Source organism: Puntigrus tetrazona, chromosome 20 (assembly GCF_018831695.1).
Source record: "Puntigrus tetrazona isolate hp1 chromosome 20, ASM1883169v1, whole genome shotgun sequence".
In the NCBI taxonomy this organism is placed as follows: Eukaryota; Metazoa; Chordata; class Actinopteri; order Cypriniformes; family Cyprinidae; genus Puntigrus; species Puntigrus tetrazona.
This window is the reverse complement of record NC_056718.1, coordinates 13,299,584-13,327,037: the sequence shown is the minus strand read 5'-3', so window position 1 is coordinate 13,327,037 and position 27,454 is coordinate 13,299,584. Positions and strand designations below refer to the sequence as shown.

Here is a 27,454-nt window from a genome sequence, read left to right as displayed (position 1 = left end):
ATAGTATTAGTATAGTATTAAAGCAGGTGCAGATTGTTTTAACCTGCTGGATTGTTCCAGGCACCCCCGTGAAATGCTTTCTTTGGTCATCCATATGGGACAGCTTAGATTGTGTAAACTTACAGTAAACCATTTACAGGTTAACCAGACACCTAACCTACTTAAAATAGGAGGGGACTTACAACCTGTGTCTTTGAACCTGCGATATGGTCACATGACAAAAATACAACACTGGAGATGGAATAATGGCCATGGCTTTGTTCAGTGGAACTATAGCCAATAAACAGATTTTCACATACAGTAACGTATTGTAGAGGCCCCTAAGATTGCAAGCAAGTGTCCTGAATTACGAAAATTCAACAGGAAATCATTGTAGTTACCTAATCTCCAAAAAAGGGGGACCGGTGGCCTGGTTAAAGATTAACCCGTCTGTCAAATTTACTGTGTACAATGCAGCAGTGAGAAAGCATTCCAGTCTCTGCCTTCCACGAGAGAAAGCAACCGAATTACGAACGAGAAACATGCCCACCTTCCACAACAGGTGAGAGAGACAAACTGTGTTAGATTCACATTAAATACATTTAATGCACGTGTTTGTGCTCAGGAATCCATTCAGAAACGGTCTGCTATGTAAATTTGTTTAAATGTTTAAACGATGCCATTGTGTATATGAACAGAGCAGATTATTTAACTTGTGTTTAATATAAAATTAAGATTGTGTTTTATATAAGGCTATATTTAAAAATTACAAGCATTATGTTCATGTATTATGATGAAGTGTTGTGTCCTGAGACGGCAGGTTAATTGTGTTATGGTATTAGGGGGCAGTAAAGACACCACACAGACATTAATATTATGACACCAGGCAGTTATGTCAGTCTAACTTTATTCAATTCTAAACTGAACTCACAGTCACACAATTCTCAGGCACTTTCACATGGGATCATGTGCACAGTGCTGTGTTTTAAGGACAATTTTGCTGTATAAGATAACAAGCTAAAATGCAAATGTAGTTATTTCAATATCAAAAGCAAATGTTAGTTCAGTACTAACATATGTTACCATTGACCCTGGTTTTACATCATCTAAAAGCTGAATAAATAATGATTGCTTTTTTAAGGATTTGACAATATTTGGCTAATATACCACTATTTGAAAATCAGCAATCTGAGGGTACAAAAATCTAAAATTGTCCAAATTAAGTCCTTAGCGATGTATATTAGTAATCAAAGATTAAGATTTAATATATTTACCATTAGCCCTTATGGAAGATGATTTACTTAATGTCGTAATAATTTATGGCATAGAAGAAGAATCGATCGTTTTGACCCATGCAGTGTATTTTTGGCTATTGCTACAAATATACCCATGCTATGACTGGATTTGTGTTCCAGGGTCAGACACTTCAAAGGCTTATGTACTTTTAAGGCTGTCTGATGTTGCATTATCTGGCATGAGTAAAGGACACAGGTGTGTCAGACAGCCACATTTAGATGTTGTACGTGCCCTTACAGACTTAGTCAGCCTATCCATACAATTGAACAAAAAGACAGAAATAATGTATTGTAGATGTAATAGAGGGTTGAGATGAATAAATGTTTTTATTCTAACGAAAAGCAACTATGTACTTTTCAACGCAGCGTACTCAGAACTTCAAAAGAAAAAGACCCGCGTTGCGATTTGAAGTCTTTCAGTTCAACAGAATGGCTGAACATAAAATCCAGTATTGTATTTTAATAACTACATCTCTCGCTTTTGAAGGTCTCCTCTGCTCTCAAAGATAAGGAGTCAAGGCCAGCCACACAACCCTCACGTGAACAAAAGAGAGGTGAATACACCCCTCCCCCCCACAACACACGCCACGCACAGAAAACTTCTTATATTGTGTATTTTATTTCAAGGCATTTTCAAGTACTATAAAATCAAACATTACCCTAGAAATGAATGACACACGCAACAGAACACTATTTATATACTGTATACAATTTCATATATCATTTAGTACTAAAAAGTTTTACTTATTATAAAATAAGTAAAAATCCAGATTAATAATCTTAAATTCATGCTTGCAGGATTTACCTACAATGTGGTTGCCAGCAGGCAACAGGGACAATCACTGTCCTGTCTGTTTACAGATCGCCAGCTATCCTGTAGAGACCAACTGTGGGCATCTTTTCTGTGGTACGTATCAACCTCCTTAAAACACATCACTGCAAAAAAGAAAAAAAAGCACATGCGAAATATTTTCAGCGTTCATCATCATGCCGGTTTACTTTAGCTGAATGTAACTGGTGCACTGTGAGAGAGCAGATGGTGGCCAGCACTGAACACTTACCCTGTCATGTGACTCTACAGTGTTTTATATGGAGTTTAATATTATACTGTTGCCATAGTTACGATAGCCAAGCCTCTCACCTGACCCAGATCACGTGAATACACACTCAGAGAGGGAATATTTTGTTAATAGTAAACTACAAGGTTGTTCTTGTAGCACGGGTGCTTTAAATCAGCACATTAAAGAGACTGAAATAAAGAGCAGCAAATAACAAGCAATACAATTTTTACATAAAAATAATGATTTGTTTTAATACACATTTTTATTTGTATTATTCATTCTAGGCACATCAGTTCTACTAAATACAGAAAAAGAAGTAGACCTTAACAGCTACTTTATGTTAAATACTTGCTATTGAGAAAAAAATTATATACCGGTTTTACCTGAATCAGAACATAAATAGCAACAAACCATATTTTTGTGAGGTTTTCACATGATGTGAATGGTGGAATCCAAATTAATTTTCTGAATCACTGAAGCCAATGCATTTCAGAGGAAAAGCACATTTATTTTATCTATCTGATGAAAACAGTTTTCTGGCACATGGCACTAGGCACATGTTGAAGGAGAGGCCCACGCTTATCTGTCTTCTGTCTTTTTCCACTCTCTAGCTCCATGTCTGATATCTTACTGGAAACACTGCTCCTGGTTAGATGCCATCAGCTGTCCTTTGTGCAGACAGACGGTAAGAGATTTCTTAGCTGATGCACGCTTCTTGAATAAAATAAATAAATAAATGTATTTTGTGTTTTTTTTTATATTGTGGTTCTGAATAAAATGTTCTTTTTTTCCTTTTTCTTTGATTATCATAAATGAATGACAATTTTCTGCTGAACTAATAAGTTGCATAAATGTTTTCAACATTGTTAATAATAATTTATACTTTCTATATTACCATAAGTTTATTAAAAATGTATTTTAAAGAATTATGTGAAACTAAAGCAATTGCTTCTGAATGTATACATATGTGCGTGTGTATGTACAGTATATGTATAGAAAAGGTAAAACTGTCAATTTATTTGTTGCCTTTTATTCTTTATCCTCAGGTGAATAAGATGTGCCATCTCTTCAGAGAGACCAGAGCTGACTGTAAAGAGACAGAAGTGCTCAAACACGTCAGAGACTATAACAAGCGCTACTCTGGAGCACCAAGACAGGTACAAATATGTGCTTAAAGATGGGCTAAAGCACTAATGCTGCTTTAGACCAACTTAACAGACAATGCGATTGAATGACAGCTGAAAAGCGGCATTATATAACCATTCTTTGTGTTGACAAACTCGTGCCACAGTGAATTCGTACAATTAGCATTATTACTTCTCAGCAGTGTTTATCACTTTATTAGCTCTGGAATGTATCACACCACACCTATTTTAGTTCCTGATGTCAGGAAGGACATGGTTTCCTAGTTGGAAGACACCCACGGACGTGTTTTTGTTCAGATATGCAGCACGCACCGATATCTCACGTGCTAGGTTATATGCTACAGCGTGATTGTCATCTTCTGGTTTTGTAGGTGAAGGACTACCTGTGTGATACACCCCTCTTCCTGCTCTTTCTGGTGCGATGGCTGGGGAACATGGGTGGCCTGGTGTGGCTGTTTCTCTTGAGGGTGGCCGTCTGTGGTTTTGGCGCTGCCATGTCTTTGGCCTCCCCGCTGGAGACTCTTCCTGGGCCGCTGAGCAGCGTGCTGGGCATGCTGGATGATTTTGTAGTGGTCTTCCTTCTTCTCATCTGCATTATAAACATCAACCAGCAGATGGGGCCGCAGAGGACAAGAACACACTCGCAGGGTGTGCTGACCGACACGTTGTAAAGGACAGGGATAATGTGCTTACTAGCATGTTGAAATTACACTAATCAACCTTGTTGGCAAAGGTTAACAGTGTTATGGCCTGCTGCACTTTGATCATATTGAACATGGATTTTCAATGATGATGCGTCTAGAATAGACATACAGCACTAAATGAGATGAGTGGAGTTCTGATGTTTTAAAAACAGCAATTTAAGGTGTTTTATTAAAGACAGATTGTATATAATAAAATGTAAAGTGGTTTGTAAATAAGCAAGTTTCTAATAAATATTTATATATATAAATAATCCATTCGGTTTTTTTTTATGGTGTCTGAATACATGATTCTAGATGTGCTTTTTCCCTTACATAAACACATAAAGCAGACAAGACAAACATTTATAATCAGGAGTTTATTAAATGTTTTGAATGTAATGCTTTGAAGTGTGTTTGCAGTGTTTCATCAATAAAAACCTGCAGTTCAACGATAATATTAGGAATGCATATGTTGCTTTTTTTTACTGAAAAATGGTTATAATAATGTCATTTAGAGTTAATGTTTCAGTAAAACTTTAGTCAGTGCAAAGTTAATTTCTGGAATGTATAGTTTGGATTTTTAAAAGAAAAACAGTGAAAATCAGCCATTACATTTTAATTGTAAGAGCCCGTTATGAATTTAGACGTGTATGTTAAGGCATCGGTTTCCAAAAGGACTTTATATGTCAGTTCTGCTTGAAAGTTAGTATGCAGGAATGTAAGATTTCAAAAAGTCAGTCTGAGAACATCCAAACATTTCTAAACAAGGATCTTAAAATGGATGGTTCACCCAAAAATAAACATTATGTCATTCACTCACCTTTATGTCATTTCAAACCAAACAACAAAACCGTTTAACTATCAACATTCTACAAAATACTGTATTTTGTGTTCAGCAGAAGAAAGATGCATACAGGTTTAAAATGACATGAAGGTGAGTAATTGCCATTTTTGGGGGTTGGGGGTAAACTATCCCTTTAAGTTGTCTAGTTGGCTCATTTGTTTAGTCGTCTATCACAACTGTACAGTAGCATATCTCTATGAGTTCTGACACCAGACTGCCGCATTACGGAACATGCTAAGCCAGGGTGAGGCCTCCAGTGATCCCCTGAGGTGCTGAGGGGCCCAAGCCCACTGCCAGCCCAGCACGGCCCGCTCTGGATGGGGCATCATAGCCAGGTGACGCCCATCTGCTGAGCAGATGCCTGCTACACCTTGTGCAGAACCGTTGGGGTTCATGGGATAGATTTCAGTAGGGGTTCCCGAATCATCCACATAACGCAGAGGAGCCAAAGAGGCACTGATCAGTTTCTTCTGAGCCTCAGGAGAACGAAACTGCATCAGACCTGAAGAACAAAAGAAGTCACTCAAGAGGAACAAACATACACAGACACACACACACACACACACACACAAGTTGAATGTTACAATAAACATGTTTCTAACCTTCTCCATGAGCGACCCAAACACCCAGAGAAGATCCCTCCATTCCCTTAAGCATGATGGCCGGAGAAGGCAGGATACCTACACTCACAAACCTTGATTCAAACCGACCGGACTTATTATGGGTCAGAGTAACATCAGAACCTACAATAGAAATGAATAAAAAAATAACTGCATTAATTCAAAATAAAATAAAGAACAAAGGTAAATTCTTGTTGGTATTTACACATGGAAAAAACTAAAAGGTTTATCTCTCACCTCCATCCCCTCTTTCACCCACCCAGCCCAGCAAAGCCATGAGCTGGCAACCGTTACACACTCCTAGACTCAGCGTGTCATCACGATTGCGGAAGCGTTCAAACTCCTCACGAGCCTTGGGGTTAAAGGTCACTGTGGCAGCCCAACCTGACGAATAAGAAAAGGTCAAAGAAGTGTAAAGACCCAGTCATTTTCAGTATGCAGTGTGGCTAAATAACCTATGACCTTAGCCACAAATCTTAGATCATAAGTACATTTAATGGTGGGGATGAGTTAATGCTTGTTATCATTATATAGCAAAACTAACATACAGTTCAGCAGTGATATGCCATATTGCTGCAACATGCAATAGTTTGATTTTCACCTTTAGCTGACCCCAGCACATCTGCATAGCTAAAACCACCCACAAACACCACAGCTCGGAAGGGGTCAAGGGTCATGGAGCCTGAGCACAGGTCCTGCATTGTGACATCCCACACCTACAGATCACGCATGAAAAAAGGTCAAATGTCAAAATTAATTGAACTCTGCCTGGTTATCAGTTAAAATAAAACAAGTTTAAAAAGCAAAAAAGTATGCTTTTTTTTTTTTTTTTTTACCTCGAATCCAGCCATGAACAGAGAAGCAGACATCTCTCGGTCTCCATTACTGCCTTCCTCTCTTACAACAGCTGCGCAAGGTTTCCCTGAAGCTGAAACACAACTTAAATATTTTAACACACAGGTCAAGTATGAAAACGGGAAAGTTTCATGATTGTGAATTGGGTTCATGTTCTTACAGAGCTCTTTAATGATGGGTGTTTGTGAAGGGTCAAAGGTGAGCTTGAGGTACTGCTGTGTGCGAGAAGCGAGCCCTTCTTCCTCCTCTTGGACACACAGTGGATTAGCCTGCAGTCGCTCCAGCTGAAAACTAGTGCTTTCCCATATCGCCCTAAGTGTGGGTAGACGCTCGTTCAGCACTTCCTGTCCACACAGACTCACTCTGACCTACAAGACAGTGTGGAGAAGAAATTATCAGTTATTGAATGCTTTCTCTACAATCAATAGGTCTAATAAGACTCTACTGAGCGCCATTAATCCATGCACATTCTTTTAGGTGAGAAGAACTCTGCTCACCCTGGCATCAGGTCCAAAACCAGACGTTCTGCCAATTCTGTGACAGAGGAGACCAGCATCTGTGTATCTCTTACACGCAGTCAATGCGTTACTCTCACACACTTCCAAAACCAAGCCGAGCTCCTCTGAAAAAAGAGCCTCCATCACTGAAAGAGAGGAATGAGATGATTCGTGGGGCGATATCTAGAGCTATCTTTAATGAGAAAAAAAAAAAGTAAAAAATACTCAAAAAAAAAAAAAAAAAAAAAAAAAACCCAAAACAACAACCTTGAATTAATTTATTATGATATTATAAATAACATATTATATTTATACTTCTATATTTATAATATTTTTATAAAAGATAATATCTCGCTTTGGATAAAAATCTCATACAATAAAGAAGTGCGATTTTTAATACATGCAATTTCAAAATATGAACCAATACTGTAACAGCATATAAATAATACCAAAATAATTTTTCCTGAGAAATGTAAAAACTAAAAAAATATTCACCTCAAATTATTGTAAGCACTTTTTATGTGAATGAAACGCACATTTTTTTCTGGAGACTGTAATAAAAGTGTGGATGGAAACTGCCTTATGATGGCTGGCACAAGTAACTTTAAGGAAAAAGCATTTTTCCCTCCAAACATAAATGTTTTGTTTTTTTATCACCAACCGTCAACGCCTTCTAAAGGCAAGTCCACATCCATCCCACAATTGCCTGCAAAGGCCATCTCCAGCAGACAGGAAATTAACCCTCCATCACTGACATCATGTCCTGCAGTCAGCAGTCGATCTGCAATATAAAGTTAAAATCAACAGACTGTTTAGAGATAAAATTCTGCAGTGGTTTGTGAACTAAATATCAGAGCAGCAGAGTTTGGGAGGAGCAAAAACTGTTTATGGATGTTTTTATTTTTAACCGTTTGAGCTTAGGAATAATGGCGCTATTAATATATCAATATATAAGATGAAGTTAAAAACCCCCAACATAATAGCACATACTAACCCTGAATCAATATCTGTGTTGTGTTGAAGCAAGCAGAGAGTTTGTCTGGCTGATCCAGATCTGGGCTGCTGTCTCCAAGCTGTCCGTAACACTGAGCTAGAGCAGAGCCGCCCAGTCTGTATTTACCTGAGCTCACAGGCACATACAGAAGCACACCTGAGAGGATGAGAGAGCACGTTCGTAAATTAGTCTTATATATCTGCTTGTATATGTTGAAATTGATAAAAATGGTAAAGATTTGAGATCAACCTTTGCCGCCAGGGTTGTCCAGGTCAGGGGTCACAGTGGCTGTAATATCAGGACACACAGCATACACAGAGATAACCAGAGAGCCTAAAACACAAGGAGATCAGATTTGGAGTTTACTGTGTTCAGAAGAACAGCATTTATATGGATTTTTAAAAACATTTTGAATGCATTTACTACAACTTATGGTCAGTTTAAATTAGCAGTATTCAAACTTTAAAGAATAGAGTATAAAATAAATGTGTGACATACTCATGCTATAATTGAGGGGTGGGCAATGTCAGTCCTGGAGTGCCAATGTCCTGCAGTGTTTCACTCCAACCCTAATCAAACACACCTGAACACGCTAATCCAAGGTCTTCAAGATTAAATAAAGCTACAGGCAGGTGAGGTTTTTTTTCAGGGTCGCAGCTAAACTCTGCAGGACACTGGCACTCCTGGACAGACGTTGCCTGCTATAATTCATGAGTAAACAACTTTTAAATTTTCTTGTGCTAGAAAAATCGACTAATGTCCACACCTAATTCAGATATGCTTAACACTGATACCTGGGGCCTTGACAGTTTCCCCACTAACACGTGCAGCCATGCTGAGTGAATCTTTTCCTCCATCCACAGCCACTCCCAGCTGCCCCATCACCTCACACATGGCCTGACACGCATCCCACAGGCAAGCACCTTCTCCTGGCAGCTTGGCAGCCCACATCCAGTTACCGCTGCACTTTACATCCTGTGAAGATGCACAGATATCCTTGGGTGACAAGTGTGTGTGTGTGTGTTTTACCAATTTACATGCATATGTAAAAAAAACTAAATATTTTTAGCCTAGACAGCAATCCATGTGATTCAGTGGTTCAATTGTAATTTTATGAAGCTAACAGAATACTTTTGGTGTGCATAGAATAATCAATTTCTCACTTTCCTGTGGTACTATTGTGAATGCATAGCAAAGACTGACATGAAAGAAAATAAATAGTTAAATAATAATAATTAATATATTTTTAAAAATAAATAATATACTTTTTTTTCTAAAGACTAATGAAGATTTTCAGAGTTTGGAAAGACATGAGGATAAATAGTTAATAACAGAATTTTCATTTTTTGAATAAAGTCTCTCTTTAACATGTTCAAAAATGCAAAGGCTTCTTCACCTTGAGAGCAGACACTCTTGCAAACACCAGGTTAGTGAGAGCTTCTCCCACAGCCATACGAGCCCCAGCTGCTGGTGACACCAGCCCTTTGATTGGCTGCTCGCCTATTGCCGTGGCTGCACCCTGGAGGCTGAACGGAGACAGGGCAACAACAGCTACGTCAGCCAGTGGAGTGTGAAGAGGTCCTACACACTGTTGCTGAGCAACCAGACCAGTCACAGATCGATCAACCTGGAACAGAGGGTTTTTTTTGCGTAAAATTGTTTGCATTTATTTTTTTCAATTCCTTTGTAATGCCTGTGTATTAAATAATGACCTTACAAAATTAATTGAAATATTAAAATATAATTCTTAAAAAACTAAATAAAATTTAAGATGGCAACAATACATTTTTAATGTCTGGCTATATCTGGAGATGTAAAAAATTGCATTACTTATATATTATTATGCATGTGCTAAGCATTGAGTATTGTACCTTGTTGGTGAGGTAGCGCTTACTGGCCACTGCAGGCAGCCGGAGAACTCTTTCCAGAGCTGGAAGAACAGAAAGACCCACAGGAAGAGAGAGAGGCTGCAGAGACACAGCCATGCGCTCCAATACAAACTCCTAAAAAGATATGTTGAGTGGAAAGTAACATAAAAATCCAAAAAGCATAATTTGACCATTTAAATTTGCAGTACAAAAATCAGCCAAGAGAGGGTGCAGTGTACCACAATTTCTAACTTTGTCAATTTCTTAATGAGGTCTTGAGCAGATTTAGGCCATGACTAGTAAAGTTTAAACCTTTTGTGGCATCTTTCCCAGGACCCAATCCAGCTCCAGATCCACAGGGCACCTGCCACTATCAAGCCCATCGGTCGGTTTACACAGGTCGTCCAAAAGCACAATCTAAAGAGCAATGTACATGAGTGTGTGCCAAAAAGTGTCACAAAATACATTTTTAGCTACAAAAAGATAGTTTGGCTCACCTTGCCATCGCCAGTTATCTTGCCCACAAAGTCAACAGGACATTTCTCCCTCTGACACACCCTCTCTAGGAAGCTCCGGTCAGAGGGGCGGAGTAACAATGCATTACTCTCTTGATACTCCGCCCCCCACAGCTCCAAAACACTGAGGGTTGGGTCACCTCTCTGAGCATTAATGCAAAACATATAAAATATTTTGACATCAAAATAAAGATACAGGTGTTTTGTTAAAGTCTTTATCTCACCTTAAACTTGCTAGTATAGATAACGGCACCAGCAGGCTCACTCAGCTCCTTTAACACATTACCTAAACAAATAACAAGATGCTTTTCTACATTTTAATAAATTTGTGTTGTTGAGTAGGGAAGCACTGAACTTAAAAGCACCAGTACCATTGCCTCCAGCACCCTGGTCATGAATGCTGCAGATGGGGTTTCCTTCCTCTCGCTCCAGGCAAGCCCTGAGAGCCCGGTTCATCTTTTGCTCCATTTCAGCATCTCCTCTTTGAACTGCACCAAGATCTCTGGCACTGGAGTTATCACCTTGAACCTAGAATAACACACACACACACACACACACTTATTAAGTTGCATCATTGCAGTCTTTGAAAAAAATGATACAACACAGTCATTCTCGATAAACACAAAAACCCTGAACTTCAGAGCAGCTTTTATATTAAATTTAATTCACTTTTTTGTGTACCTGTACAGAAGAGGCAGCCCCTCCACCAACACCGATCCTGTATACAGGACCTCCAATTTTCACCACCTCCATACCTGCCCAGGACAAGAGAAAAAAGGATGAATCAAGAGAAATTGCAGTTTGTTGTCAGTAAGTTTTTAAATCTTTAATTTAAAAAGGATTTTAGTATTAAAAATTGTATTTACCAAATATTTTTTTTTACTGAAAATTGTATTATGGTTTTCACAAAATGGCGGTAACTGCTTTCAGCATTGATAATAATAAGAAATTATTCTTGAGCACCAAAATCAGCTAATCAGAATAATTTCTGAAAGATCACGTGACATGAAGACTGGAAAAATTGCTGCTGAAAATTAACCTTTGCCACCACAGAAGTAAATCAATTTCTAAATGAAAATTCTAAAACAAATTACGGTGATTTAGGTGTACATTTTTCCTTGTGTACCTGGTGAAGCCTGTTCTTTCTTCACATGCTGATCCTCAATAGATCCTAACCCACCACTGAACATGATCGGCTTGATCCACTCCCGTCGTTCACCGTTAGCCAAGCGCATCCCAAAGGATCGAGCAAAGCCTTAATGGGCAAAAAACATTAAGTAAACAACTGTGTATTTATGTATTCCAAAAATTCTAAAATACATTCAGGTGATACATTTTTTTAAATCAGTTAGACATCAGTTAGTTTGGTACGCAAGGCATGATGGCGGTTAACAACTGTAAATACAAGCAAATAAATGGCAGATATTTCACCTGCTAGAACTGGCTCCCCAAATTTATTTCCGTAGTCTGAGGCTCCATCACTGGCCTCTATGGCCACCTGGAGCGGAGGAGCAAAGCTGGACGGGTACTCCCAACCATCCTCCTCCCATGGGAGAACAAACCCTGAGAAGAGAAAAGATTCAGATAATGGAAGGTTTGCTTACAAAACAAAGAATGTATTGAGCTTTTGGGCTTACCTGGGATATGCAGGTTGCCGAAGCAGTATCCAGCAGTTCCTGCGATCACATGACCACCCTTTCCAGCGCTCTGCACATCTCTGATTCGCCCGCCGGTGCCTGTGGTGGCTCCGCTGAATGGAGCAACACCTGGGCATAATAAAGAGGACTCAAATATACATTATTGTTGTAAAATTTTATTGTGAACGAAAGAAAAATTCATTAGGTGAAATAAAGCTAAAATAAAATATGATACCTTAATGAATAAAATACATTTATGCGAAAATAGCACTAAATTATGAAAGCTTAGCTGAACCTACTTTAAGAAATTAAAATAAACTGAAAATATATAAAAGCTAATTCTAGCTGAATCCTGTAATAGTATAAAACGTGTACTAAAACACATTATATGCCTTATGTTGTTGAAATATTAACTAAAATATTCTGCTTATTTACCATGCTTTCAGTAAAACAGTAAAAACTATTTTAATTCTCATCAGAATGAATTTAGCAAGCAGGTTAAATGAATTTAGGATCAGACCAGTGGGGAAGTTGTGTGTCTCTGCAGTGAAGATGACGTGTCTGGTAACATGTCGGGTTTTATATGGACTGGCCTGCGCAGGGTTTATGGGATACATGCACTCCATCTCCAAGCCTTTAATGCCACTACAAACATGCAAGAACCACATATTGAGACATCCTTCCCAAGCACTGTTCAAATGGGTTGACTTTCACAGAGAAGCATCTAACCTGCTGTTGTCACAGAATTTGATGACATTGTTCTGGTTGCTATGGTGCTGAGTGCCCATAATAAGACTAAAGAGCGTCTCCTTCTGCTCTTCTCCATCAATGATCATTCGCCCTCGGAAGAACCAGTGGCGGCTGTGCTCACTGTAGGACAGAGACAGCACAAGATTGTCATTGTACATGTTACTGCAGATAACATGCTTCCTTTGGTGTTCATTCTCTAGAGAGCACCTGTTGGACTGAGCAAGATCAAAGCATTCTACACTGGTGGGATTTCTTTTCACCCTCTGGAAGAGTGCAGCGTAGTAGTCCAGATCCCAAGAGTCAAACGCCAATCCTGCTCGTACGTGCAGAAACAGAGACAGACAAACAAGAAGCAAAAAATATGAGGTTATTGCTAAGCACCTCCTCACTTTAACCTGCTGCTTATTCAGATATGTTTTACAGAACATCCTGTCCACCATTTTTCTTTTAAATGAATAAGTGAGCCGTTTTCTGTGAATTAGCTGCGGTCAGGAAATAACATGAAAAATAACTACAAACTAATTTGTTCATAATTAAGAAAATACTTTAAAATAATATAATAAAGACACACCAGTTTGAAAATTCAAGCAGTAAAACAAAAATAGCTGGAAGTGAATGACAATTTAAAAGATACTTGTATTTGAATACATTTTTTTATTTAATAATTTTTTTTGTGAAGGTAAATCTGAATTTTTAGCAGCCAGTACTCCAGTCTTCAGTGTTATATGCTTTAGAAATCACTCTAATTTGCTAAATAGTTTTTAAAGGAGCATTTCTTATTATTATCAATGCTGAAAACAATTGTAATTTTACCAAGGCCTTGACTCTTTGCTGAATACAAGTACGACAATAAATCTAACCAACCCCAAACTTATAAACATTAGTGTACAAAATCAAAGAACAAAACCTTGTCAAACCGAGGGGCAAAAATATTCTGACTTATTCTCAAAACAGAAATACATTTACATTTTAATAGACTGTTAAGGATGTCACGTGGTTGTTTTATTTCTAATCCAGCAGGCCTTCATTAATCTGAGACGTAGAAACAGTGAGTTTAGGTGTAACTCACCATCTTACTGTCTCTCATACAGCCCTTCATTCTTTCCTTTCACACACCTCGTGATCTAATCACACAGGCCCCTCTCGTCTTGTGACATCTACTCTTCCTCTAATCATGTTAAGTCGTATGTGACCTTAAAATACTGGATCATTATTTGTAGAAGAGTTGCAGATCTCATCACTAAATACTGCCAACACACACAGCTCTTAAAGCAGTTGATTGAATCATTTTTCAAATATTTCACTCGCTTTAGTCTTTAACAATAATGTATTTCATGTCATTCATGCTACTGGTTTTATAACCTTGTACTCATAATATAACTGGTAAAATCGCAAGACCACAGCTTCAGATGTTTATAATAATACTTAAAAGATACAGATATTTTTCCACTACTGTTAATTTGCCAATGGGATGATGTGGATAGTGCATCAAATAAACTGCTGTTCAGACTCCAAAAACATCTCTTACCAAGTTCATCATTGGCCTTCTCTAAAGCAACACGACCTTTTCCTAGAATGTCCACATCAAATACTTCCTGTGGCCGAACATCAACAGCAAACGAAGTGATTGGCTGGGAGTAAACGCATTCGGTCATAGTGTCATACAAGCAGCTAATCAGTCTATCCATCTCGCCGTCCTGCAGTATGTCGTTATGCCCTTCCTGGGGCTAGATGGTGATGAAAAAGAGAGTGTTTAATCAAAATGGGCAAAAAAAAAAAAAAAAAAAAACCTTTAAAATGTAAAGCTATTTAAAAGCTATTCTCCTGACCTTGATTAAATGCCTGCGGGAGAGCTCCACTCTCGTCACCCGGCTCAGACCTGCGCTTCGGCAGATGGACACTGCATTGGTGGACCAAGCAGTGGAGAAGTTCAACCTACAAAGGTCAAGATATAATTGAAACGTGTGATGCGAGTTATAATAAAGATCATAATGACATATCGTCACGATAATACAGTGGTGGAGGTTACCTGGGTCCGATCTCCACCAGTCTTGCCCCATGCTCTGGTTTTAAAGTAGGCTCCTCGGAAAGACTGACAGAATAAGGAGGACTGAACAACCAGCGCAAAATACCTTTCTGCTCCACGCTCAAAGAGTCAGACCCTGGGGGAGAAACAGAAGGTGATGAGATGGCAAACATGAAGAAAGACACTACTGGATGAAAACAACACAAAACCGAGCCACAGGATGACATCATTGCTTTGTTTAGATCTGCTTTATAGATGAATTTAATTTGTTTCATAATTGATCAACTCTGCAACGACGATAGTTACTGAACCTGCATCAACACTGAACTGACTTCAGCTGAAGCAGATCTGCTTTATAAGTAAGTTCAATAATGACTATTGTCTTTTTAGAGCTGTTTTACAGCTGGAAATCTTTTCATTTTACTATTGAAGAACTTCAATATGCAACATGAATATTATTGTTTTGCTTCTATCACTGACTTTGAAACAATCTTTATTGTAAAATGCAATATAAATAAATAATAATTGTAATTTAAACGTATTGCTATTTCTATGCAGTATTCTCTCACCGTCCAGATCTACGTTGTAGCAAAGCTCTGTTGTTATTGTGACATCTGGATAAAGTTGTGCAATTCTTTGTACAACACGACCCTCCCCGACCTCCTCTCTTCTGTAGAGCCGAGCGACAGGCATTATCCTGAAAGAAAGACTTTTATAACTAGTGCTGCATGCTTTCTTTACTGTGCGTACTGGGGCACAATAGAGAAAACATTTCCTGACTTACCTTAAATTTATCAGCATTTAATAATAATATTAATAACAATACAACTCAGTTTATACATTTATTTCACCATTTATTTCAAAGTAGTCCATTTATTTCAAGGAGAAATGTTGTAGACTGTTAGTAATGATTGGCTTCTATGGGGAATGAACTAAGTCAGGGGTCAGACAAATAATTTGTGGGTTGCATCACAAGGCAATCACAGCCTAGTCAGAGGTCTCTTATTCTGTTAAAAGTAGTGTTACTGGGTTTGATTGAAAGGTCAACTTAACTTGAATGGCACGAATAAATGAATAATACAACGACAAACACCCTTAAACTACGAACTGTAAACAATAATAATTCATATACTTTTAAAGTACTAACCGAACACTGAGAAGTTTGTCGAGATGCAACTAACAGCCTGCGAGTTAAAGACAAACTTGTCGGTGCATATTATATGACAGGCATTAGAATAAATACTGTAGTGGTAACTTAGCAAAACAAGTATGTTTATAACTTCTCTTTGCATTAAAATGGTAAGCAAGCATCTTACTTGACGGCTGCTCGAGTTGACTTCAGGTAGAGTCGTCAGATGCGTGATGTTGACCACTGCAGACACCACTCAGACCCACGTGTGTCTGTGAATTAAACACGAACCTTCCGCCACAAGGACCAGGCTTTCTGCGCATGCGCTGATATGTGCTCGATTAGGTAGTACCAGAAATATTACTGACTGTATGTCATCTGAATCGAGACAATAGATGAACATACTGATAATTCAGAGCTAATCATTTAAGATATTAATTTAGACCTATTCAAATAAAAAAAGGGTTTCATATATTCGTCATATATGAGGGTGGGTAGTTGGGCACTAGCACGTCTTTGACACTTTTGTCCTTTTAGTATACACTATATTAACCTTTGAGAATACTTTATTACAGCTCAATTCGTTTGTGTTGGGACGGTTCTAACGTTTTAAAAAATATTACAGTCACACAATACATATATTATAGTCACACAATATATTTTCAGATGTGCCAAATTCATTTTACTCATGTTTTGAGCGCGCCAAAGATTTTACTTAAAATAATAATTCACGTTGTATGAAACGTTCGAATTTTTCACATCATCCATCCAGTCACAGTCGTCGTTGTTAAGGTTGGACAACCAATCAAAATGTTTCTTGTACACGCTCCCCCTTGTCGGAGGTCAAACATGGCGGCGTGCGCAAGGAGGACGCGAGAAACGATGGGCTTGCTACGAATTTTAAGATATTTCCCTCAAAACGAACGTATGTTACTGTGTTTTATATTCCTCATTACCGAGTTCACATTAGATGGTAATAAACGAAAAAAACACCCACTAATGAGACGATAATTTAACTAATCATCTGCTCAAGTGAATTTCTCTGCATTAACTTTTGTAGATTTTACAAATTGTTGTAACGAACAAGTTAACTATAACTAGTTCTAGTTCCTAGCATGATTTGTACACATACACAGTGTTTGTTTTATTCCTAGGACTTCTTTCAACGTCTGTATTGAGGCACTCTGCAGCGTCAGATGGACCTCCAAAATTCACTCCTCCAACCAAACCTATTATTCTAGAAAAAACACAGAAAGAAGTGTCTCTGCGACGGTATGTGTGTTATTGTTGAGTGAATGTATATGCTTATGTTTTAGTTTACTCCTGCCAGCTTTTTGAGGTATGACATGAATATTAGAAAAGGTTTATTGGAACCTGTCGCTCAATCTGCATAGTAACATGTAGATATATGAATGATCAAGAATATATATATGTTTATCAAGCCTGTAAGTATGTTGATGGAATAAAGAAATGGTTAACTAAACATAAAAAGTAACTCTAGCCTATTTGAGTTATTTGCAAATGAAGTTTTATGATTAAAAAATGTAAAAAGCTGACAGTAATATCTAATGATGCAAACATTGTGAAATGTTGGTATTTTGAATTGGAAAATTTAGGCTGTCTTTTAAATGGTGTTTATATATATATATATATATATATATATATATATATATATATATATATATATATATTGATTATTATTATGATTATTATGATTGTATTTTTTTTTTAAATATGCAAACATTCAATTTTAGTTGTATGCCTGATATGTAAAAAATATATAAACCATTTAAAAGAGAGCCTAAATTCAAAATGCCATTATTTGACAATGTTTGCATCATTAGATCTTACTGTCAGCTTTTTAAAAAAAAAAAAATTATCATAAAAGTTTTACATGATGTCTGATTAGGTTTCTGAGTCCAGAGTTCATTCCTCCTCGTCAGCGCACAAACCCTGTGAAATTTTCAGCAGAACGGGAAGACATGATACAGAGACGAAAAGTTCTCAACATTCCAGAGTTTTACGTTGGTAAGAAATACTTGTGCACTGCAAGACTACTCTGTTTTACGATGGTTTGTGTCCCTCTCTGTTTCTCCTCAAACATTCAAAATGTATTGTTTCATTTAGGCAGTATTTTAGCAGTGAACATGACTGATCCTCACGTGAAAGGGAACTTGAATCGCTTTGTTGGCATCTGCATTCAACGCTCTGGAAAAGGATTGGGTGCTACTTTTATACTTAGGAACATTGTTGATGGCCAAGGTAAAACAAACAAACTTGTAACATTTAATTTCACTTTGTTTTAATTTCATTGCATTATCTGTTCTCGCAACAGCTAAATAAAAAATAGTAAAATAACAAGTGCCTTTTAATACAGTTATTACAAGTCATCATCAACTCATCTGATTTGTACTGGTTTCACTTTAATATCCAGTATGCATGGAATCTAATGCTTTTTGACTTTTGTTGCCGTTTTGTTATCAAATGCGTTTTTGTTCACTCTAGGAGTGGAGATATGCTACGAATTGTACAGTCCACGTATGCGTAAGATTGAGGTGTTGAAGCTGGAGAAGAGGCTGGATGACAATCTCATATACTTGAGAGATGCTCTTCCTGAGTACAGCTCCTTCGACTTTGACATGCAGCCTGCCTATTCTAAAATAACAGGAGATGTTCCGGTCAATCAGGTAAAAAATATTTCTCATCTATAACGTTACGAAATGATACATTGTACACCTGCTGTCTTTTTTTTTAGTCACTAAACTGAAAGGTTTTCTGTCTGTTTCTCTCTTTATCTTGTAGTTAAAAGTGAAAATGAAGCCAAAGCCGTGGTCTAAACGTTGGGAGCGCCCCAAGTTTAACATTAAGGGTATCTGCTTTGACCTATGTTTGACCCCTGAAATGATGGAGCATGCTCAGAAGTGGGCAGAACCGTGGAGGCAGTATGATATGCTGATGGAGTATGACACATCCAAACTAGAGGAGCAGATCTTCAAGGAGGTACAGGAAAATCTCAAAGTGAAAAGTCCATAGAAACTACTTGCAGCCTGGACAGAGACATGAGAGACATGAAGGGACAAGGGTAAGGTGACACCTCTAAAGATGCTGAAAAGATCAGACTTTTGAGAGATACTGATACCAATGTGGTTCTGGTCCTGGATTTTGCCTCAAAATGGATTTTGGAGATACATTCAGATGCCTACGTATGATACATCAGAACTCGCTCAATTGCTGATCTACAAATAACCATCCTAAATTAAAGCAATTGCAATTATTTGTTTGCTGTTATTTATCATCTTTATATTTGTGCCATTACTTTCTGCATATGCAGTTGTGCAAGCAGTGATACCTTGCAATTAGTCACTCTGAGCAATAGAGGGCAGCAGAGAACACTTAAAAAAAAAATGTAAATTGATATTTGAATTGCAAATAAAATATCCTAAATAATTATACTGTAATTCTATTTTCAAAAGTAGTGAAATTGAAAGAGATTTCATAGTCTAATTTTGCGCTTGTTTACAGTCTGAAAATAAATTACGCTACCAGTCAAAGTTGGGGATTAGAAAGATTAAAAAAAGATTAAAACTTTTATTCAGCAAGTATGCTTTTATGCTTTAAACTGATAAACTTAGAATAAACCACATTTATAATGTTACGTAAGATTTTGCTTGCAAATAAATGGTTTTTTTTTTTTTTTTTTTACTTTTTATGCTTTTTATTCATCAAAAAATCATTAAAATTCATAATGAGACAATGCTTTGATCTGAAGCAATCAAAGACAATGGAAGCAATCAAAACCAACAAAAGAGTAATGATATGCAGTACATGTATTATTAAATTACATATATTAAAATGGAAAAATGCATTTCCTAAAATTAATGTTTTTAAGGTTTTTTTCCTTGTCTTTTTTTTTAAATCAAATAAATAAGGCCTTGGTGACACCAATGTATATAAAAAGGAGGAGGCAGTTTTCTCCATTGAATGGAATGCATGAAATAATATTAATTGATGCACAGCTTTTTTTTTTTTTATATTTATAGGTTAAAGACTATTAACGCGTAAAATTATTGATATTCATAGGCTAATAGCTGAGTGAAACAATTTAAAGCAGCATGATACGATGTGCTTCTGGGCACTTTTCAACCCAAAGCTATAAACCCAGGCTGGGACAGCCTTAGACGAATGTAGTGTAATTTCCAGAACAATAGCTGCCCGATCTCGATGAACTCCACTTAAACAAAGGGGTGCACAGATTTTATTTTATTTTTTATATCTGTGACATCTAATGTCCCGGCGCGCTACTTCAGTCCAGCCCTCCGCTCGATATTTATAATCCGCAGCAGGAACTTGTCACATTATTTTAGCGACATGGTGCTTCGTCCTAATCCTCGCGCACATCTGCGCGCGCGAAGCTCCGCCCATCCTGCTGTTGTGCGTGACGTCAGCCCTATCACTTGTGGATAGTGAAACGTCGCCGCAGTCGGCGATCTGCAGTGAGCAGGTAAAGACCATCCTTCACCTGGATACCGAAACCACACGTCGCCCGCTATCCGAGGATATTTCCGCTTGCGCCGGCCGTGCTTTCATGAAATCACAATAACGCCGTGTCGTTCTTTTTGGCGATATGCAAGGTAAGCGCTTATCTTTTGCAGTTCCCTGTAGGTTAGCTACTCTATTGTGATGCTTGCGATAAGGTAGCCGTCTACCGTTAACGTGAAACGTCTTAATATTCTGTATGTTCAGTGTTTAACGAGCGTTTTCTTTAGAAGCACAGTCGTTTTGTCCGAGAGAAAAGAGCGCAGTTTTGGAACAGGAGCCCGTAACGTGTTCGAGAAAGAGCGGAATCGCAGTCATTGATTTCAAACGCATAACGGACAAACTTGTTGTGCAGGTTGTGAACTTATACAGCAACTCAATCCGGTTTAAGCTCTATAATAAGCTGAAACATAAGAGCTGGATCATTGTAAGTGTTTCCCAGCGGGACGCTGAAAGTGTCGTCAGATGCAACACACCTGTCCCACAAGTGCACCTGCCTCCAGGATACCTGCGTCTACAGTGACTCGATTCATGTAGAAAATATACTTTAAGTTACACATGTTGCGGAGGTAAAACACTAGATTTGCTTGTGAAGCAACAAATAGAAAAGATAGATTTTTTTTTTCATGAGTAATTTAAAAAGGAGATTTTTCAGTCAATTAAAATAATTCTGATATTAAACATGCCACTGTTGTCGGCATTTTGTAGTAGACAGATGCGTTTATTTAATTTATTAGCTTATTTTTGCATTTCCTGTTTTTATTGTCTCATTCAGGAATGGCTTATTCGTCAAATATTACATTTGTACATTTGAAAACAGCACTGTTTGCCCCCTAATATTAATATTATGGGGTTTGTAGTATGCATTTGTTAGTTCATGCTATCTCGGCTGCTTTAAATAATCTTAAAAGATACAGTTTTTAATTACTATAATGTATTAGTAAATATTGAAATGAACAAACAAAGATTCATAAATGCTTTAGAAAGAGTTTTCATTATTAATGTAAACTAATGCATTGTTAAAAAAAAAACCCTGATGTAAAAGGATCAAGAGGGCCAAACGCAACTTTGTGACACCTAGTTGTGAGTCAAAAAGAAACGTCGGTTTCATCATGTGGTTCATTAGTATTACTCAGAACTTACTCATAAGATTAGCTTGTAATGTGAAGTGTGACCCATGCTATTTCCTTTGAAGTTTTTTAGATTCACAGACTGTTGTAGAAGTAGGTTATGTAGTGCGTGCCAACCGCCATATATTCTCATAACTCTCTCCCTCCAAGGCTAGCGCTGTTAATCAAAGCACAGAGGCTACAATCTGTTTCGGCTCTTGCATCCTCTCAGTATGTGGGGCATGGGCCAGTCGCAGTAGTAAATAACCTGCGTGATGAATGGATGAGTCTGGTCAGGGGAAATATGCTGACCATCATTTCTTTTCTCTTATCGGCAGGGTGATAAATCCACCACTGTGAAATACGTCAAGATGGTTACATTTATCATCGTCAGTCGTTGTTAATTTGCTGACAGACTTGACGTCGTATATAATGATCTTGGGAGGCGATCAGTTATTTTGTTTTAAAAGCATCAGTGGTCTGGAATAAAACTGTGTTAAAATCACTCTCTGTGAATTTTGAGGGCCTAATCTTTGTGTAAATGTCAGCGTATATTTATAACCTATTGCGATTGTTCTTAGAAAACGAAAGTCCTTTGCAAGTCAGAATTGCGCTGACATCATATGCATATGCAGGCAAGGCAAGATGGCATAATTTCCTGCAAGATTAATAGTGGTGATGTTCATACAAGGTGCATCATATTGCCGTGTGCGTTATCGTTTTGTGAATACTACTGATAAATGCATTTATTCAGCAGGGATGCGGTTCTTTTGATCTTGCTGTGCACCAAAAATCTTGATTTACACAAAAATGTTAAGTAGAAAAATTATCGGTTACAAATAAAAACATTATTTCTCAAACACCAAATTAGACACTGAAATCATGTGACACTGAAACTGGTTGTGTCGTCAGTCTAATGTGTGTGTGTGTGTGTGTGTGTGTGTGCGCGAGCGAATGTCCCAGTGGGAACAGGGTGGAGTGCCCCAGAAATATGCCTTATATGTCACACACACGCAGAGGATTGCTTCCTACTAGAGGATGTTGGCTGCCCTAAATACCAATAGCTGTGTGTGTGTGTGAGAGTTTACCAGAGAGGTATAAAGAGGAGAGAAAGGGATAAAGAAGGAATGAAATGGTGTGTTGTGACAATGTGTACTCAAAACGCTTTTTAATATAATCAAATCTGTGAGAGTCAAACTCTCTTGCGTCATCCAGGATCTTGTACTGGGAATATCAATCGAGTTACCGAGTTACAGTTACAAAGCTTCCCTACTGTTCTTGTTCACCTTCAAATATGAAAAGTTTCTCTGAGCTTGTTGTGCACCTCTGTTAAGGGAAAAAATATTCTGTGTGGAATAAGAATAATGGACGTGCCTCTCTCAACTTAAAAAAAGATGTTTGCAAGTCGGATGGTGGACTCGAGTGAAATGAAGTGCAGTAGAGAAGACAAGTAGTTCCTTGAATGCGCACTTTTCAAGAGAACGCGGCCCCCTCCTTCTGTGCTACTGTTTATTCAGACACGTACGCTGTGAACTGTGAGAAAAAGCGTGCTAAAGGGAACTGAAGCACAAGCGATATTTGGGTAACTCCACTTTAGATGTGTGTCGGTGATAAAAGATGAGAGGTAGCTTATAAGATGCATTACAATGAATAAAAAAGTGTACACAAATACGCTTGGAGTACTTGCGACTGTCATGTTTAGACAAATTCCCTTCCGATCCGTTAATTTCATCTGACAGCCATCTTGATAATAATATTTGGCAGCTATTTTTAGGTGGGTAATGGAGATGCTCAGTACAGAACTGTACAAATCATCTCTGTATTAACAACTCGGTTTTTTGTCTCAAGTTTTCTGTTGTTACTACTATCGTGCACCGCAGCGGTTCAGACTTAAAATATCTGTTGACTGTTGCTAAAAGTTAATGCTCTATCATGGTGGAAATATTCCCCACACCAAATCCAGCCCTAAAACCTACCCGATAGTGTTAACAAATGCCAAACTGATATAAAAACGCATTTGTTAATGCAACCATGCCGTTTCAACTTCCTTTCACACAGAACCGTTTTGCTGAACAGTAGTTGCACAGGATTTCGAGCTCTTTCCTCTAAGGTACATCTCTGATCTACCAAACAAACCTACCATCTTTGAAAACCCATAGATATAAAGCTGGATATATGTGAAGCTCAAAAGCATCAGTTTTCAAATATTCCAACATAGTAACAAGTCATGACAAGATATTCTTCAAGCAATTTAATCTTATTATTATGCATTAACGCTTATTAATCATAAAGTAATAAAAGGTGTCTGAGTTTTAATTCCTCTATTGTTCATTTCTTTAGAAACTGCAGTGATGTGTACTCGTTGGTAGGTATTTTGTGTTTCAATTAAAAAGTGCACAAAGTTATGTTTACACCGTGATACATGGTAGGCTTTTAGTGACAATCACTGGATATTTAACTTTGCTCACAAAATGAGCAAGAACCATCATATTTTTTAAAAAGTGAAATTAGTCTTGTAAACCTGTCTTTAAACCACAAGGGTAACCCATAGCCGGTTAGCCTACCATTAGCGAATTAGCCCCCAATTGACAAGTATGCACTTTCCATCTTGGGATAAAAAAAAAGAAATCCTGAAAATGAAACCTTTTCGTTTTCAACAACAACGTTAAATTCAGCAAGATTAAATTAATAGTCATCTAATTAGCGCTCATGGAATTGGCATTCATTTAGCTGCCTCGCTTTTCACCTGCCTGTTTATTTTGCCAGCGTCAGAGTCTGTTAATCGTACAGATATAATTCAGTGATTTGCTGCTCTGTTTTAATGTGTGTTGCTGTTTTGCTGTTCCTTCTCACCTCTGCAGCATCATTCAGCACGGCTCTCTGAATGGCTAGTGTGGTCTCTGCTGGCATGTTTCATGTGCTTGTTTCCTGTGTGGACAGAGGAGTCCTTATTCCCCTTCTTCGCACAAAGCATGCTGGGTAGTACGCTCAGAACAGACATGTGCTGTGTGAGGAGAGTGATATGTTGAATGCTGATTTGCCAGTGCCGCAGGTGTCCATCACTAACATTTCAAGGGACATTTGTATGTGGCTTTGCAAGATGCAAGATGCAAGGACGGGACACACAGTCCTTTGGCACAGTGAAAGAGAGAGGAAGGTTTTTAGGAGGACTGGTAGAATTTAGCGTTACCTGTTGTTTCTGACGTGAGTGTTTGTTGAATGTGGCTGTTTTGAAGGATTTTGGGCGGGGTGGCGTATTAGTGTGTTTGTGTATGTAAAGGAGAGCTTATATATCATGTTCCATGGTTTGAAGGCTAAGACTCTGTTTGCATTTGTAACGCCGACTCGCACACACACACACACATTCACACTGCATGCATAATAGTGATATTGTCCATAGTGACACAAATGAGGAAGCATTCTAGGTAACAAATGACAATTAAAGGCTTTCTAGTACCCCACAGTAAGACTTAATACACAATTCAATACTCCTTTTGAGAACATCTACAAACGTATCTTATTTAGCATGCTTGAATTATAGTAATTAATTATTACACTTTACTTATGAACAATCAGTGCTGTGGGTAAAAAAGTCAGCAAGTCTCTCTCTTCATCTCTGAACTGGCATTTGAAATACATGAATATATATCATATGAAATATGCAAGTAAATATATATGAACAAATTAAATTTGTATAATTGTTGACAGCCTACATATTTATATTTTTGCATATTTTAATATCTATATTAGTTTTAAACTATATATTATTCATGAACTGTTATATATAGTTTTATGATATAATCTTTATTTCAGCTATGTATATTTAGGTTGTTTTATTGGTTGCTGCAAATCCAATGCATTACTGAATGCGTCATAAAATCCACAGTAGCTGCCTCTCCTTGTCTGTATTATCAAATGAAACCCTCTGGTTGTCATAAACAGACTTACTGATTCAGAGAAGGAGCGGTTTCTTCTAACTTCATGTTTCTCTGTCTTTGTAGTGATCAGTTTCTGTTTCAGCACAGCCCAAATCTCAAGTAATGTTTTCTCAGAGCTTCTGGGAGACATATTTGTGTGGGTGTAAATAGAAATGTTTCTACTGCCCATCTCAAATTTATTGCACTAAAACTGTGAGACTTACAGTGACTTGAATTCCAGTTAGAAAGTGCATTGCATAGTTGAATGTGGGGATTCGCTCCAAATAATCATTCTGCGTATGGATTTTAAGAGCCGTTCCTCAAATCACAGACTCTGACTTTTTAAGCAAACTACTGTTGAGCGAGGCAATAAACTAACAGTGTTACTTGTGTTAACATTTGATTGATCTTGTACAGTAGATGTAGTTGTCAGTCACAGAATAGGATTAAGCGCTCCGAATAAGAGTGACAGTGTATTTAGCTGCAGTGTGTACGTGGCCAGAAAAAGCAAGAGAGGTATATTGGAATTGCTCTAATAAACATGGATCTGCAGGCTGTGCTATAAGATCACTGATGTACGAAGTCCTCTCTGCTCTTCTCTCACCTCATCTCTGCAGCATTAGACGGAGAGACTCAATTTAATATTCAATCTAGTTTAGTCTAAACGAGAACAGTGAAATTGAGAATGGAATTTAGAGAGCAGTTTTTAATAAGCAGTTCATCCTGGGTACATTACACCTCTGAACCTCTCATCCACGTCCCAAACCTCTCTAGAGCACGAGTCGCTCTAGAAATCCTCACTGCCAAGCTGCTAAATTTCAGAATTAAATAACTGAGACGACTCCCTCCCTGATCCGCATCGGCACTCCAGTTAACATGTGCAATGTGTCTGAATGAACTGTGGATGATATTTGTTTGTCTGTTCGGCTTTATGCAAATTATGTGGTGGATTATATAAAGCTGATTTAGAAATGAATCAGAATATTCCCTGTTCAACTAATAACATGCAAATGTCAGGTATTGACTATGTGCATATAAATGACTTGATCTTTTTTCTTTGACCTTTAGTTTTGTGCTTTGGATTTTTTAGTTTTTTTTCTACACATTTAACAAAAGTTAAACAGTTGCTTTAGCTTTGAACATCAAATTTACGTTTTAATATCTCTCTTATAGTCTCTCTAATATGTCATATGGACGTTTTCCAGCAAATATTACCCTGAGCCTAGGATTTTAAATTTAATTATGGCTTTCTCTTGTTCCTAAAGATAAGTATTTTAGGTTGAATGATAAATGGAAATTGGAAATCCCTTTTTTAGCTTCGCCAACAGAGAAACTGGAGCGTATATTCATTTTAATTAACTGATATTGACCACTGAAAATCTCAGTTTTGATTCTGAATGAAATAATTGGGTCAAATCGAATGTGAAAAGTGTTTGTGTGTTAAAGGACTTTGTTTTTGTGACTGAGGTCTATCTTTCTCTCATCTTTACTTCAGCTTGATGACAAGCCTGTTGAACTGTGCATGTTAGTTTGATGTATATAAATATTTAAAGGTATAGTTCACGCAAAAATGATTAATAATTATTGTATTGAGTTACTATTATCCTACCCGTAGCTTCATAAAATTACAACTGAACTACAGATGTGACTCTTTTAACAATGTCCGTACAACTTTTCTGGACCTTGAATGTGGTAGTTGCGTTATTGTGTATGCAGGGTCAGAAAGCTTTTGGATTTTTTAATTTGTCTTATGAAGATTATCAAATTTATCATGGGTTTTAGAAAGACATAAGGGTTACTAATTAATGACAATTACATTTATTTGGGTGAACTGTCCCTTTAACACTAAAAGAGATAATTGAGTGAATATTATCAATAATGCTTTATTGAATTTTTTTGTGTTGTCATTAATTAAAGCAGGTATTCAGTGATGTTTTTCGACAGAAGGTAAAATAAGAAACACAAAGTACAGCAAAGCAAAAGACTGAAGAACA

At 37.5% G+C, this 27,454-nt stretch overlaps 4 protein-coding genes across 6 annotated transcripts in view; 3 read left to right on the top strand and 1 right to left on the bottom strand.

Annotated features, from left to right (window-relative positions):
- Nucleotides 1-459: 459 nt before the first annotated feature.
- On the top strand, nucleotides 460-4,379 carry si:dkey-183n20.15 (RING-HC_RNF170 domain-containing protein). Its single transcript, XM_043220327.1, has 6 exons — nucleotides 460-541; nucleotides 1,762-1,828; nucleotides 2,073-2,181; nucleotides 2,947-3,020; nucleotides 3,382-3,492; nucleotides 3,852-4,379. The coding sequence occupies exons 1-6, from the start codon at nucleotides 522-524 to the stop codon at nucleotides 4,149-4,151; spliced, it is 681 nt and encodes a 226-aa protein (XP_043076262.1). The 5' UTR covers nucleotides 460-521; the 3' UTR covers nucleotides 4,152-4,379.
- A 142-nt stretch (nucleotides 4,380-4,521) lies between these two features.
- pfas (phosphoribosylformylglycinamidine synthase) lies at nucleotides 4,522-16,210 on the bottom strand. Its single transcript, XM_043220326.1, has 29 exons — nucleotides 16,086-16,210; nucleotides 15,339-15,466; nucleotides 14,773-14,905; nucleotides 14,573-14,678; nucleotides 14,272-14,470; nucleotides 12,951-13,056; nucleotides 12,723-12,863; nucleotides 12,514-12,638; nucleotides 11,994-12,122; nucleotides 11,788-11,919; nucleotides 11,483-11,611; nucleotides 11,038-11,111; nucleotides 10,728-10,884; nucleotides 10,581-10,642; nucleotides 10,339-10,500; nucleotides 10,154-10,258; nucleotides 9,845-9,976; nucleotides 9,370-9,600; nucleotides 8,768-8,948; nucleotides 8,223-8,306; nucleotides 7,974-8,129; nucleotides 7,641-7,760; nucleotides 6,980-7,125; nucleotides 6,643-6,850; nucleotides 6,464-6,555; nucleotides 6,229-6,343; nucleotides 5,865-6,011; nucleotides 5,610-5,750; nucleotides 4,522-5,509 (listed from the first exon to the last, which is right to left on the bottom strand). The coding sequence occupies exons 2-29, from the start codon at nucleotides 15,460-15,462 to the stop codon at nucleotides 5,202-5,204; spliced, it is 3,945 nt and encodes a 1,314-aa protein (XP_043076261.1). The 5' UTR covers nucleotides 15,463-15,466; nucleotides 16,086-16,210; the 3' UTR covers nucleotides 4,522-5,201.
- Nucleotides 16,211-16,671: 461 nt separating this feature from the next.
- mrpl19 (mitochondrial ribosomal protein L19) lies at nucleotides 16,672-19,172 on the top strand. Its single transcript, XM_043218636.1, has 6 exons — nucleotides 16,672-16,823; nucleotides 17,053-17,170; nucleotides 17,808-17,926; nucleotides 18,026-18,160; nucleotides 18,404-18,585; nucleotides 18,701-19,172. Exons 1-6 carry the CDS (start codon nucleotides 16,709-16,711, stop codon nucleotides 18,929-18,931), a joined length of 900 nt encoding a protein of 299 aa, XP_043074571.1. The 5' UTR covers nucleotides 16,672-16,708; the 3' UTR covers nucleotides 18,932-19,172.
- A 1,179-nt stretch (nucleotides 19,173-20,351) lies between these two features.
- The window catches only part of itsn2a (intersectin 2a), a 37,367-nt gene continuing 30,264 nt past the window's right edge, over nucleotides 20,352-27,454 (top strand). For 2 of the 3 annotated variants that reach the window (XM_043220071.1, XM_043220069.1), the window contains exon 1: nucleotides 20,353-20,529. The gene's annotated coding sequence lies outside the window, so the exon portion shown is untranslated. Of the gene's footprint in view, nucleotides 20,530-27,454 lie in introns of all 3 variants that reach the window. The other variant, XM_043220070.1, reaches the window with a different exon arrangement.

Excerpts from the sequence above, each read along its gene's own strand:
- pfas (XM_043220326.1), bottom strand. The coding sequence starts at position 15,462 with ATGCCTGTCGCTCGGCTCTACAGAAGAGAGGAGGTCGGGGAGGGTCGT. Across the intron at positions 11,920-11,993 it reads CGGCAACCTGCATATCCCAG|GGTTTGTTCTCCCATGGGAG; the intron begins GTAAGCCCAAAA and ends TTCTCTTCTCAG. Across the intron at positions 11,112-11,482 it reads GAAAGAACAGGCTTCACCAG|GTATGGAGGTGGTGAAAATT; the intron begins GTACACAAGGAA and ends TGTCCTGGGCAG.
- mrpl19 (XM_043218636.1), top strand. The coding sequence starts at position 16,709 with ATGTTTCTTGTACACGCTCCCCCTTGTCGGAGGTCAAACATGGCGGCG. Across the intron at positions 17,171-17,807 it reads AAAGAAGTGTCTCTGCGACG|GTTTCTGAGTCCAGAGTTCA; the intron begins GTATGTGTGTTA and ends ATGTCTGATTAG. Across the intron at positions 17,927-18,025 it reads CATTCCAGAGTTTTACGTTG|GCAGTATTTTAGCAGTGAAC; the intron begins GTAAGAAATACT and ends TGTTTCATTTAG.
- si:dkey-183n20.15 (XM_043220327.1), top strand. The coding sequence starts at position 522 with ATGCCCACCTTCCACAACAG. Across the intron at positions 1,829-2,072 it reads CTCACGTGAACAAAAGAGAG|GATTTACCTACAATGTGGTT; the intron begins GTGAATACACCC and ends TCATGCTTGCAG. Across the intron at positions 3,493-3,851 it reads ACTCTGGAGCACCAAGACAG|GTGAAGGACTACCTGTGTGA; the intron begins GTACAAATATGT and ends CTGGTTTTGTAG.